This window comes from Enoplosus armatus, chromosome 24 (assembly GCF_043641665.1).
Source record: "Enoplosus armatus isolate fEnoArm2 chromosome 24, fEnoArm2.hap1, whole genome shotgun sequence".
Classification (NCBI taxonomy): Eukaryota; Metazoa; Chordata; class Actinopteri; order Centrarchiformes; family Enoplosidae; genus Enoplosus; species Enoplosus armatus.
This window is the reverse complement of record NC_092203.1, coordinates 6,912,791-6,925,491: the sequence shown is the minus strand read 5'-3', so window position 1 is coordinate 6,925,491 and position 12,701 is coordinate 6,912,791. Positions and strand designations below refer to the sequence as shown.

The following is a 12,701-nucleotide window of genomic DNA, read 5'->3' as shown; positions in this document are numbered from 1 at the left end:
TCACAACAGGAAGGTAAGAGACTGAACAACATGCACAGAATATACGTGGTACAATGATAGTGCTCACTCACTCACTATTGTACATCAGCAAGTCAAGGTGATAATTATATGCACTGTTTGGCAGATTGTGCTAGATTGTGCTCGCATATATTATCATAGAATACATTTTTAGATGGTTTGTTCTTGGCTGACGTGTTGGTGTTGAATCCCATGGGTCTGTGGTTCCCAACCTGGGGGTCGGGACACCCCACGTAGGTCACAAGACAAATGCCGGGGTCATGAGATGATTCATATTTCTTCTGCACAAAATGTGTTTATTCTTGTCCTCTAATAACTCTGGAACAATACATTAAATGGCAAGTTTCAACATTTAAAACGGCTGTTCATCCATTACATTGGAGACTATGACAAGAGCATAACATCCTAAGAGGGAATGAAAGTCGTGAAAATCAGCTAACAGCGGCACTGTGTGGGCGTAAAGAAACAGCAGTAGAACATAATGAGGCAGAGAAGTAGTGAGCAGAAAATTAAAATACATTTAAATTCATGAAATAAAAGTAGATCACTTCAGAATAGCTGCAAAAATGACTTTCATGGTAAATTTTGTCATTTAGCCACAAGTACAGAACAAACCTCCGGAACACACACACACACACACACACACAAACCAGATAATAATTTTGAACTCAGCAGTAGCTTGGCACGTACAGCTCAAAACCACAACACATTTTCAGTAAAAAGACACAGGATATGAAACACACACACACACACACACACACACACGGCGTCTGCCTGTGTTGTTTTGTGCATTCAGCCTGAAAAACAGCGAGCTGCAGTTTCAAACATTTCTACCACTTACATGAGTCGCATTATAATTCATACCATTTATTTAAAAACGTCACTGCATACAGAAAGCAGACACTTCAATGGATACAATGTAAATGCTTTGGTATGATGGTTTACAGATAAATAGAAAAAAGGGTAAATACAACTTTGAATGATCTTGCCGGTTCCTTGTATGTTTTCTGTATTTACACACATGTGACATTTATTTACATATCATTATGCCAACTAGGTTAACCTGTCGTGTCCAACCCTGTGAGATGAGTAAGTGTCCAAAAATAAAGCTTAAAGGTCACACCGTTTGTCAGGTAGAGAGAATGGGATCTGTCTCTGCGATTTCTTTTGGTCATCAGTTCACAGTACAAATACAAGAAAGAGATCACAAAGAAGTGCATACAAATAAAATAGTTTGCATTAAAAAGGCAGCTGTGGCAGTATGTGGCTCTTACAATGAAAACATTTCAAAGGACATTCTTTATTGCAGCCTGTCTGGAAAGAAACTATCAGGTAGAAAATCAAATTCAAAGTACGCACATCCAAAAAAACTGTAACAAGAAATTAGTTTATGTGACATGAGATGCCAAACAAATAACTTAACTGTTTAAAGGAGCAGTTTGACATTTTGGGAAATACGCTCCTTCGCTGTCTCGCTGAGAGTTAGATGAGAAGATCGATACTGCTCTCATGTCTGTCCGATTAATATTAACATTCAGTTAGCTTAGCTTAGCTTAGCTAGACTTGAAGCAGGAAGAAACAGCTAGCCTGGCCCTGACAACATCTGCACACCTCACGGTGACATAAAGACTCCAGGGAGTCACTGCACCCAGCCAAGAGTCCTGCACATAAACCCCCGGTAAAACCACGCCTTGTTGTTTTTACAGTTCTGTTTGTCTATGAATTAAACAAACAAGATATAATGAGTTAATTAGTGAGCTTTGGAGATGCACATAGTCAGACTTTGTTACCTCCAGACAGAGCCAAGCTAACGGTTTCCCCCTGTTTTCAGTTTTTCTACTAAGCCAAGCTACTCTGTATCTGACAGTAGCTTCATATTCAGCTACCTTTAACCTTTTACTCAAGGTCCAATGGTTGGATATGTTGAGAAAAAAGTCAATTTAATAAAGATTATAATGACAAAAAAACCCAGTGACATGCAATGTTATACAAATTAGAGCAGTCCAAGACTGCTCATCATGTCGTAATAAACTGAAAGCTAATGAAGATCAAGAGTTTGAGTTCAGCTTTAACAAGCACCTTTTACTTTGCTTTCATTTAATAAAAACTAAGTTTGTTCAAATTGATTTTCACCCCATCCTGATGAAATCATCATGTTTAACGCCAAGGAGAGGCCTTAGAGGAGTGAAGTGTCTTTAAACTGCTTTCCTGGCTGAGTTTGGATGAATTCATCTTCTTCGGTGAAACATCAACAGAGAAGAAATGAGGAGAGAAACTGAAGAAAATAAGAGAAGCAGGTGAAAACATGTTCTAAACTCCAACACTCACATGGTGTCACGCTCTTGGTGTTTTGGGGGCTTTCTTCCTGGGCTGAGGAAGAGGAGGAGGCTGCTCATAGTCAACGTTACCAACTGGTCTGGGGGCCTGAGGGGAAGTGAAAGACAGGGTGTCAGATCAGACGCCACACTGGTAACCTGCACTTAAGAGTTACTTTCTAAATGCTTCTGATAGATACTGCAACAACTTTTCAACTAATGTTCGTTTTTATAACCTCCTACCTGTGAGGGTCTTCTGGGACTGGGCAGAGGGTGACCGTGGTCAGGGGCTCTGGGACGCTGCTGGTCGCGTGGCTGTTTGGAACGATGTTGGCGAGGACCGGTGTGACCGGCTGGCTGCTGCTGGTGATGGTGATGTTGATGTTGATCGGGAGGATGATTATGTTGATGATGCTGTTGGTCATTGGTCCACACCAAACGAAGCTCCCTCTCGTCTGTTGTGTAAGGAAATAAACATAGATGAAGGATCACACTGCGCCATTTATATATCTGTATATCTTTATACTCATACGTATCTTAAATAACCTCCATTTTATCCACTTCAAATACTCTATGTCACAACGTCTCTTTGAAGGTTGCATTGAGCTAAACCAAGGCAGGCATAAAGAATTTGATCTGCTTTGTGTTCAACATATACATCAAACTTTCGGGGGGATTTTGCGGTCATGCTGGAGCTCGTATGATTACTAACCACAAGTTTGAAGTCTGTATGTATTCTGTATGTTATCACAGCAAAATAAATGTGTATCATCTTCAAATAAAACATTTCAATGTTTTGGGAACCTTACAAATATAATTCATGTACAAAATAAATGCAATGCTGGGCCTAACATTGAGCCTTGGGGAACCCCACAAGTAACCTTCAAGTATTGCACAGAGAATGGGTGGAGCGGTGGCCCACAAGCTCATCCAATCAGCTTAAACTGTTTGTTTTGTTAACATTTCGTCACAACAGAACTTTGCTGTCCATACACTCAGTCCATAACAGCTACAGTGTGATGCTGTAGTAAGGTTAAGGTTATGGTAAGGGCCATTTTTTAACATGGATTATGACAACCAGGTGGTTAAAAATAAACAAAAAAACCCTTACCCTTCAACTGCAAGCGTTTTTTCCGTCTGTTATGGATGCAGCAAACAATGACCATGATAATCAGCAGCACAACAACACCTGATGAGGATCAACAACTGCATATTTTAATAAAGTGTAATTCCTTTAATCATAATTCCACTGTATTTCATCTTAACCACATACAGCTCATCATGCTGTGAGGAGAAATATATAAAGTTAAGAAGCTGTATTACACTCTGATAAAAGATACTGCCATGCTTTATCTGTGGAGCTACGCAGAGAGCATACATACCTCCTCCACCGCCCACGACAATCCACGTATTGATTCCAAACACTGTCTCTGGAAAGATGGGAGACTCGCCTTAAGGAGGACAAGAGGAGAGACACGTTGAATGAGTATTGATTTAATGTTTTTTCTGTGTGACTTCCATCATATGTGAGGTAAAAGTCATTGGCTGGGCCACATCCCACTGGTGACAACAGGCCACAGAGACATGTGGCTGTAGTAACCACTGGATAATACTCACTGGGCTTAAAGCAGGGTCTGTCAACAGATGCACTGGTCATAGAGCTGACGAGGTTATGAACTCTGCAACTGAAGGAATCTTTCTCCACCTTTTTGGCGTTTAGTGTCAGAACATGACCCTTCGCCCCTGCCATCACCTTGTTATTCTGAGACCATTCAAACTTGATATCGTCGCGTCTCTCCTGGGTGACAATATTATGAATGGATGAATTATTAGAGGGTTATCATGAAAATATGCAGACCTTCAAATGTAACGTAAAAGACCAGCAGTAAAACCTTGCAGGACAATTAAAACTTGAAAAACTCTGGGCGAGACCACAAAGTAGGCTCCAAACATGTTTTCAAGGACAAAGACTTTCTTACTTGCATGAGAAGTACACACACTTAGATATTTTCTTAGGGTTTAATCCTTTATCCAGCATGCTACAGATGAGGGCTAAGCTAAGTAGCTGGAAAATCTGAATATATATATACAGTGTTTTTTGCAATGTGACATTCATTAAAAACTCATATTTTGTAGATTTCTCAGGGCTTTTACTTTGACGAGGCAACATGAGGAACGATTAACTACCCTCGTAAAGTTTCTTTCTCTTTTATTGACCCAAAATGCCCCATAACCAGCTAATGCTATGACTTCCAACTCAAGTGAAAACAAGAGAAAAACTTGTGCATGGAAAGAAAGAGATTATTCTTTTACTTTGTCATTTCTGATAACGGCTGTTTACAGCAGCCAAAATCTGCTAAAAACAAAAGCTGGGTTTTGCTTTCCACATTTTTTCCCTAACTTAAATAATAAAATAATACAGATCAGAAATCAGCATCTGTATGTGAGTGCTTACAGTGAACACCTAACTCATGTTTGGCTTTAGAGGAGTGGAAAGGAGGCCACATACCCCCATATCTCTGCCTACAGATTCTTCATATCTTTATGGAGGAATCAGTTGGAACATATTGTGCATTTGTTCTTACCTCACCAACAGTGCAGGTTAATACGACAGAGGATGAATGACACAAGACTTTCAATTCAGGCTCCGGGACGGGGTCTGAGTGGAGCAGATTTGATTAGATCAAACATTATTTGAAATAGTGCTCATTATGCATGGATGTATGGATATTTCATGTTTATATCTAAGTGAACATATTCAACAGATAAGGTAACATAGTGAAAACTGTTTAGGAGGCTGCAGACCTTTGTTTCTGACCCAGGTAAGGTATTAAAAGGGATGTACAGATATATCAAGACATATCTAAACAAAGGAAATGTAATCAGAACTTGTTGTTACCTACCAAATATGCATAAATGTATGCTTTTCAAATTCCTTATTGCTTGTCCGTTCTTATCATAAACCTCAGGGATGTATGTCCCTGCGTCGGTTTTTTTCAGATTTGTCAGCTTCAAGGATCCATTCTCATAAATATCCTCCGTCTTCCCGATGACAAAACCGCCGTTTTGCTTTCGATTTAAGATTAGGTCCTTGTTGTGTCTCCATCTTAGTATTTCTGACTGCCCCAGTTCGTGGTTCAGAAGCACAGTAAAGTTCCCCTTTGTTGCAGCATTGTCACAATTATCCTGAGAATCTTTGGAACAGAAATCAGCAAATTTAGCAGTGAGTCATGACAATTCATATTTTTGTGCATGCAAACTTCAAAAAAACACTTTTGAGCCATTTCATTCGCCTCACCTCGACATCGATCCCTTTGATAATTACGCTAACAGCAAATGTAATGAATATTCATGTATATTAGATGACAGTAATTGCTTGTTATTGTCTTGGTGGCGCAGTGGTGAGCACTGTCACTCAGGAGGTACAGCAGCGCAGTCTTTGAGTAAGACACTGAACCCAGCACCTTACATGGCAGCTCGGTCGCCATCGGTGAGTGAATGGGTGAGTGAGACCTTAACTGTAAAGTGCTATATAAGTAAGACCATTTTAATTTGGATTTATACGTATTTATTGGCTTTCAGTCGTGTATTTTTCACAGTATTTGGCTACACTTACAGTGCATCCGGAAAGTATTCACGGCGCTTCACTTTTTCCACATTTTGTTATGTTACACCCTTATTCCAAAATGGATTAAATTAATTTTTTTCCTCAAAATTCTACACACAACACCCCATAATGACAATGTGAAAAAAGTTTATTTGAGATTTTTGCAAATTTATTAAAAATAAAAAACTAAGAAATCACATGTACATAAGTATTCACAGCCTTTGCCATGAAGCTCAAAATTGAGCTCAGGTGCATCCTGTTTCCACTGATCATCCTTGAGATGTTTCTGCAGCTTAATTGGAGTCCACCTGTGGTAAATTCAGTTGATTGGACATGATTTGGAAAGGCACACACCTGTCTATATAGGGTCCCACAGTTGACAGTGCATGTCAGAGCACAAACCAAGCATGAAGTCAAAGGAATTGTCTGTAGACCTCCGAGACAGGATTGTCTCGAGGCACAAATCTGGGGAAGGTTACAGAAAAATTTCTGCTGCTTTGAAGGTCCCAACGAGCACAGTGGCCTCCATCATCCGTAAGTGGAAGAAGTTCGGAACCACCAGGACTCTTCCTAGAGCTGGCCGGCCATCTAAACTGAGTAATCGGGGGAGAAGGGCCTTAGTCAGGGAGGTGACCAAGAACCCGATGGTCACTCTGTCAGAGCTCCAGAGTTCCTCTGTGGAGAGAGGAGAACCTTCCAGAAGGACAACCATCTCTGCAGCAATCCACCAATCAGGCCTGTATGGTAGAGTGGCCAGACGGAAGCCACTCCTTAGTAAAAGGCACATAGCAGCCCGCCTGGAGTTTGCCAAAAGGCACCTGAAGGACTCTCAGACCATGAGAAACAAAATTCTCTGGTCTGATGAGACAAAGATTGAACTCTTTGGTGTGAATGCCAGGCGTCACGTTTGGAGGAAACCAGGCACCGCTCATCACCAGGCCAATACCATCCCTACAGTGAAGCATGGTGGTGGCAGCATCATGCTGTGGGGATGTTTTTCAGCGGCAGGAACTGGGAGACTAGTCAGGATAGAGGGAAAGATGAATGCAGCAAAGTACAGAGACATCCTGGATGAAAACCTGCTCCAGAGCGCTCTTGACCTCAGACTGGGGCGACGGTTTATCTTTCAGCAGGACAACGACCCTAAGCACACAGCCAAGATATCAAAGGAGTGGCTTCAGGACAACTCTGTGAATGTCCTTGAGTGGCCCAGCCAGAGCCCAGACTTGAATCCGATTGAACATCTCTGGAGAGATCTGAAAATGGCTGTGCACCGACGCTTCCCATCCAACCTGATGGAGCTTGAGAGGTGCTGCAAAGAGGAATGGGTGAAACTGCCCAAAGATAGGTGTGCCAAGCTTGTGGCATCATATTCAAAAAGACTTGAGGCTGTAATTGCTGCCAAAGGTGCATCAACAAAGTATTGAGCAAAGGCTGTGAATACTTATGTACATGTGATTTCTCAGGTTTTTTATTTTTAATAAATTTGCAAAAATCTCAAAAAAACTTTTTTCACGTTGTCATTATGGGGTGTTGTGTGTAGAATTTTGAGGAAAAAAATGAATTTAATCCATTTTGGTATAAGGCTGCAACATAACAAAATGTGGAAAAAGTGAAGCGCTGTGAATACTTTCCGGATGCACTGTATATTTTATGATTTGTTGCCCACTCCTGTCTGTGTGCACCTTTCACACTGCATCAAGCAAAACTCTGCAGCCATCCTGCACAGATCGTCTCACCTTGTCACAAAGCCTGCGTGCACTGAAGATGGATGATGTATGTATTATATCCTGTTGTCTCTGTTCAGACCACAGTCTGCTGAGAGGCCATGCACAGCATAACACACTCCCGTATGTGACTGTCTTAACGGCCCACCTTCATTTTCATGTGCTAAACGTCAAGATCTGACTAGTTGGCCGACCAATTCTTTTTTGTAAATGTGTAAAAATAAAAAAAAGTATTATATATTATTTGTGTATATGTTTCCTTTTCATAAAATATATAAATACCAACATTTTCTGTAATAAAGAGGTGTAGAAAAAGCAGCCTGAATCTTGTTTTAATGTGATTTGCAATCACAGAATGCAACTCTGACAGTTTCATTTTCTATGAAGGAACCCACAGGAAAACAGTGGTTACATGAGCCATCGTCTGGTGAGGCAGAACATTAATATTTTTCCATATGACATTACAAAAATACCAATTGGTGGTTTTCTTTGGTACACACTTTTGAGTCACTAGGTTAATGTCTTCATTTCAGTGGAAGTAATAGGCAACTGCTCTCGCAAAAGTGCCCTTAAAAGAAGCAAAACATATTTGGCAAAATCTTGTAATAGTACATAAATGTAGGTAACAGGAGTGCTGTGATGTGATAGAAGAGCCCCCTTTATTTAAAAAACATTATCAAGGATTACTGTGCTGAAGGCTTAAGCAGAAACAAACAAACTATAGTAACTAATACTATATCCTCTTTCTGTGACACACATACAAGTAATAAACACCAAAAACTGTTCAGTTTCATCAAAGCTCATTTGGTTTCCAGAGAAACAGTTGCATAATACATGATCCACTACCTTGATTGGCTGGTGGTATCACTGGCATCACTTTTTGTCATACTATATCTGAAGATCACGTCTAGCAGTATACAAGTTTAAATCATCAGAGCAGAGAAGTTAGAGATGCTGGATATCACTGTGACATCGAACTGAGAGGACGTTAAATGATGCAATTCACACATACAATAACAAAAGTCCGCCTTAAGATAAAAGACTGCTCATTTTCACCTATAACAATTAGATTAGTCAATGTATCACATACTGTTTTGATATAATGGTGACTTAAATGTCTGATCATCTTGGGATTATGGGATTCTGTATATTTTGCTCTACCTAATCCGTTTCTTGGACTCATTCCTCTCAGTTTTGACATGAAGAGAAGTCCCAAAACTATTAGGGACAGTATCTATTCTCTTAATATAAGGTGATGAAGTCATGTCTCAAAATAATAATAAGACAGCATGTATTTCTTTTTTCCGTTTCAACATAAAGAGTTAAATTCTTGATCATTAAATGAAGAAGCTTTTCCCATTATTACCACAGAACAAGAGGTAATTCCAGGAAGCAACAGACGAATGTGGGTATAAGCTATATACACACACACACACACACACACACACACACACACACACACACACACACACACACACACACACACACACACACACACACACACATTTCACACCTTTGATGCTGCAACTTGTTCACATAACAGGCCAAACAGCAACTTTGACATTTAAAAATCAGAGACAATAAGATCCTCAACCTGTTTGTCTGCAACACCTATAACTGCTTTTTGATGATTATATTTAATCATTTGTTTTGTTGAGTATATACTAAATGCATTTTTATTAAGATTAAGAACATTAAGATAATTTCATATTTTCAGTATTTTAATCAACTACAGATCAGATCATCCAGCAACTCTTAATGTAAAACTTTTTGAAACAAATGTATCACGTGTTTGACCAAAGTTTCTACATGTATTTATCAATGTATTTATACAGAAAAACTCTATTTAAATCATTATCTATATTTTCTATCACTCGGTCTCAAACATGGCTTTTACTTGCTGCATGTATGTAAATGTATTTTTAGTATATTTCTCATTACTTTAGCTGTTGAAATGATATTGTTGCTCTTCTGTGCTGTGTGAGTGCTGCTCCGGAAGGTCAGCTGGGCTGAAGCTTTTCTGTTTAGCTTCCTGTTCGTCCTCTGTAACCTCATTTCAGACCAATGTTACCACATCAGCAGCGTGTTTCTGCTGCAGGCAACATCCCCTTGTGATTTCTTTCATCTTTATATCTATATCTATATATATTTTTATATATAGATCTCTCTCTCTATATATATATATATATATATATGTATATATATATATATATAGAGAGAGAGAGAGAGAGAGAGAGAGAGAGAGAGAGAGAAAGAGAGATTTGTGGCAGAGGTTTCAACTTGCATTTATCCGCAATCACAAACACTTCTTTTCGACGAACTATAGGGACGTGAACAGAAAAACAAATAAATATAGAACAAATAAAGAACGGTGGGAACCCTCACTCCTTTTGTTGGTTCCCCTTTAGTGTGACAGCAATTAAGCAGCTTTAGTAATTTAGAAAATAGCCTTAAATGTGGATCTAGATTTTTTGATTTTTTAAAGAACTTCATATTATAGTAGAGATAAAAAAGTAAAAGTAAAACATGTGAAAAGCACTTACAGGGAAGAGTTATTCAGTTGGCCAGGGAGTTCAAAAGTTTTTAAAAAGATTTTTTTGTTTAAAAGAGGTTTTGCTTTTAAAAATCTTATGGAAATAAATGTTAAGAATCAGCACCGTTACAAGAAGTTTGAAATCTGATGCGAATGGAAAGCCGACAAAATGTCTACTAGTTCATTTTCAAGTAAAAGTGAAACTTAACTCCTAAAAATCGTCAAATTATAATATCTTACTACTTAATGAGAGTGAGAGTTTAATTGTTCAGTACCTGTGGATGCGATGCAGCAGCAGAGCAGGAGCACAGTGACCGTGGAGACAACAGCCATCTTCATCTTCATCCTAATCATATTCAGCTAAAAAGAAGAACAGCCGCTTTCCATTATCAAGGTTATTTCCTGTCAGAGCTAGATCAGCTCCTTTCTGTGTGTGTCAGCCTATGTGTGTGTGCTTGTGGTTTCTAAAGGAAGTGATCCATGAGGCCCTATCTACCGTCATTGTCAAAGAACAAAACAAGCAGCACCATTGTTATATTTAGACAGAGAGAAGTGCGCTTCTTATTCTGCTTTTATTGCTTCAGTAACTCAATATATAACCGTCACCTCCAGTTAAAGATCATCCAAATACAAAAATACAAACACCAGACACCTTTTCACATTTTTAGATGAGCACCAACTTGTGTTTTAGACTTGGAAACCACTTCTTCTTGAATAGTATAAGTTTTGGGTCATCATAAACTGACTTTATTGGTTTCTAACTGCCACTGCATGCAGTCATTTGTTTTCTCACCATTTTCCATTCTTAGCAGACCTTCACGCTGTTTGATTCAGATGAAAAATCTTTCTGCCATCATGTATAGTCATGCCCTTTCCATCTGCACTGCCTTGTTGAAACCTCTATCTGTAGCACACATTCATAAACTAGCCTTTTCTCAACAGTGATTTGATTTGTAAATAACAATATGATCAATTTCATACAATTAAAAACAGATCATTTACGTAGTTAGGAGCATCTATAAGAAGGCAGGACGCAATCCAAACACTCCTCGTAAATCTACAAAATAAAGTCAGACATAGTGAGATAAAAATGCTTTGTTTTGTCTATCTGACCACACCATCATGAGTTTAAACAATTAAAAAAAAATCTATTTCATCTATTTGTGATGACTTGAGTGCTCTCATAACCAAATGTACTTTTATAAACCGTATAGACCCGCAGCTACGAGGTCAAAACTCTAATCCATGTGGAAGATTAAACAGCTTACCTTGCAGGGTTTGACTGGATGAAGTGTCAGAACAGCACCGTCACCACACACCTCCCTCCTCTCACTCACAATTTTGTGCCAAAATGTGTCCCCTAAATAATTTGTATAAAGTGTGGTGTGGTGTAAATATGTGAGTGCCGGTTGCTGTTGTGCCACTAAATGATTGCAGGGGAAATGTGTTGACCCACATGTAGCTTGAGTTAACAGTCAGTTTGAGATTTCCCATCACAAACATAATCTCAGTACAGCAGCTCTGTATTTCACATGGCTGGTTTTAGCCATTCCTTTTAGCTGTAATCATAGCTCTTGGATGATGTACATTTTGGGAAAATCTAATTTAATATTATTATTATAATATTATCATATAACGTTAGGGCAATCACATGGTGAGCTTTCAGCCCCTTTTAACAGACTCTGCTCCTTGCACCAGGGTCCTAGTGCTAGACATGGTTTGTCTTCCATACTTTGTAAGCTCATCAACTTTAAATGACTGACTGCTCTCTAAGACTATACATATATTGTCAGAATCCTAATTGTAAATAGGTTTTGAAGAGACACTAAAAGTAGACTGGACACTCAGATACCACTTCTCTCTTGTGGTTTAACACTCTGCTGTAGGTACAGTTCACACAACAAGCAGCGAGAGACTCACTGAGGCTGCTTCTCTGGTGATCTGAATCATTTATGTGACACACTGATCTCTAACATGTTTCACATCCTCCAGCAGCTTTATTCTTCTTTCAGTTTAGGTTTTAATACCATTAACTTGTTCCTTCTTGTCCTGTGGGTGTGTGAGTCCGTCTTCATGTGTGTCTACACAATAACAATAAAAAAATGGACATGCACAGGTAAAATCTAGGATTTGACTTGTATTATTGCCGTCTTTTATTCTGCAACGCATCCTTGAAATGCTCATTATATGAAACCCCTTTATTGGTACTAGCTATTCAATACATCTTCCTTCTGTAACTGCCTCTGTATTTTGGGGTTGTCTTTGTCACTGGTAGAGTCTGTCTTTCCTGCATGGGAGTTAAATTGCATATGCGCACACAACTGACTCACAGGAAACGGTGCGTGTTTTAACTTTAACATTACTGTTCGTGGTTCCTTCTGTTTGACCTCATTGATAGACGATCGCTCTCATACAGCTGTATCAGAGCAGTGTTAAGGATGGAAAAACTAACATTTCCTATTGCCACTAGTTCACATTAAAGTGGCTTTTATTGTTTTATT

General features: G+C 39.1%; 1 protein-coding gene across 1 annotated transcript; it reads right to left on the bottom strand.

The window, feature by feature from the left end:
* Positions 1-2,294: 2,294 nt before the first annotated feature.
* Positions 2,295-10,587, bottom strand: LOC139306996 (T-cell surface antigen CD2-like). Its single transcript, XM_070930955.1, is given in 8 exon segments — positions 2,295-2,442; positions 2,577-2,788; positions 3,445-3,522; positions 3,716-3,779; positions 3,937-4,131; positions 4,919-4,992; positions 5,237-5,527; positions 10,476-10,587. Coding segments are annotated over 8 exon segments (1,116 nt in total). The 3' UTR covers positions 2,295-2,352.
* Positions 10,588-12,701: the final 2,114 nt, after the last annotated feature.